This window comes from Egretta garzetta, unplaced genomic scaffold, assembly GCF_000687185.1.
Source record: "Egretta garzetta isolate BGI_Z169 unplaced genomic scaffold, ASM68718v1 scaffold868, whole genome shotgun sequence".
Taxonomy (NCBI): Eukaryota; Metazoa; Chordata; class Aves; order Pelecaniformes; family Ardeidae; genus Egretta; species Egretta garzetta.
In genome coordinates this window covers 41,738-42,459 of record NW_009260507.1, presented here as the reverse complement: position 1 = coordinate 42,459, position 722 = coordinate 41,738, and the positions used below count along the sequence as shown (strand labels likewise).

Here is a 722-nt window from a genome sequence, read left to right as displayed (position 1 = left end):
AGAGAGGAGCTCGTGGTGAGCCCGCCCCCGCTGGGCTGCCTGGCCCTGCTGGCGAACGTGTGAGTAGGAGCGGTCCCCGTCCCACCCCCGCCATGTCCCTGTGCCTGTCCTGTCCCCCTTCCACCTCCCAGCCCCCAGCAGCTCAGCCTCGTGGGCACTCGGGGACAGGGACCCACGGCAGTGCCCTCCCCAGCCCCTTCCAACGCCCCACCGGGGGCTCCAGAGGAGCATCTCAGCAGAGACCCCGGGCTGCTCCTGCTGGCGGCTTGGTCCCACATTGGCACATCCCCCTCACACCCCCAGGCCCCCCGAGGTTGCCCCGTGTCACCTCCCTGACCCCCTCCTGTCCCTTGCAGGGTGCTCCCGGCAGCCGCGGTTTCCCTGGCGCTGACGGCATCGCTGGTCCCAAGGTAGGTGCCCAGGTCTCCCTTCTGTCCTCAACAGGGCGGTGGGGACACCACCATTCGTCACCTCTCCCCGCATGGTGGCGAAGGCGGTTCTGTGCCACTGCCACCTCTGGTGACACGGCTCTCGTCCCTGCCCCTCGCTGATGTCCTGCGGCTGGGATAACCTCTGTCCCCTCTCCCACCCTGCCCAGGGTCCCCCCGGCGAGCGTGGCTCCCCCGGCCCCGTTGGCCCCCAAGGATCTCCTGGTGAAGCTGGACGCCCCGGGGAACCCGGCCTCCCCGGTGCCAAGGTGAGCGCGGTGGGGTGGTAGCCAC

The 722-nt window shown here is 70.5% G+C and overlaps 1 protein-coding gene across 1 annotated transcript in view; it reads left to right on the top strand.

The window, feature by feature from the left end:
* LOC104131410 (collagen alpha-1(I) chain) overlaps window positions 1-722 on the top strand; it is a gene marked incomplete at its 5' end in the record, with an annotated part of 39,663 nt that overhangs the window by 31,243 nt on the left and 7,698 nt on the right. The window contains 3 exon segments of the mRNA XM_035900131.1: window positions 10-59; window positions 357-410; window positions 599-697. Coding sequence (XP_035756024.1) covers window positions 10-59; window positions 357-410; window positions 599-697 — 203 coding nt within the window.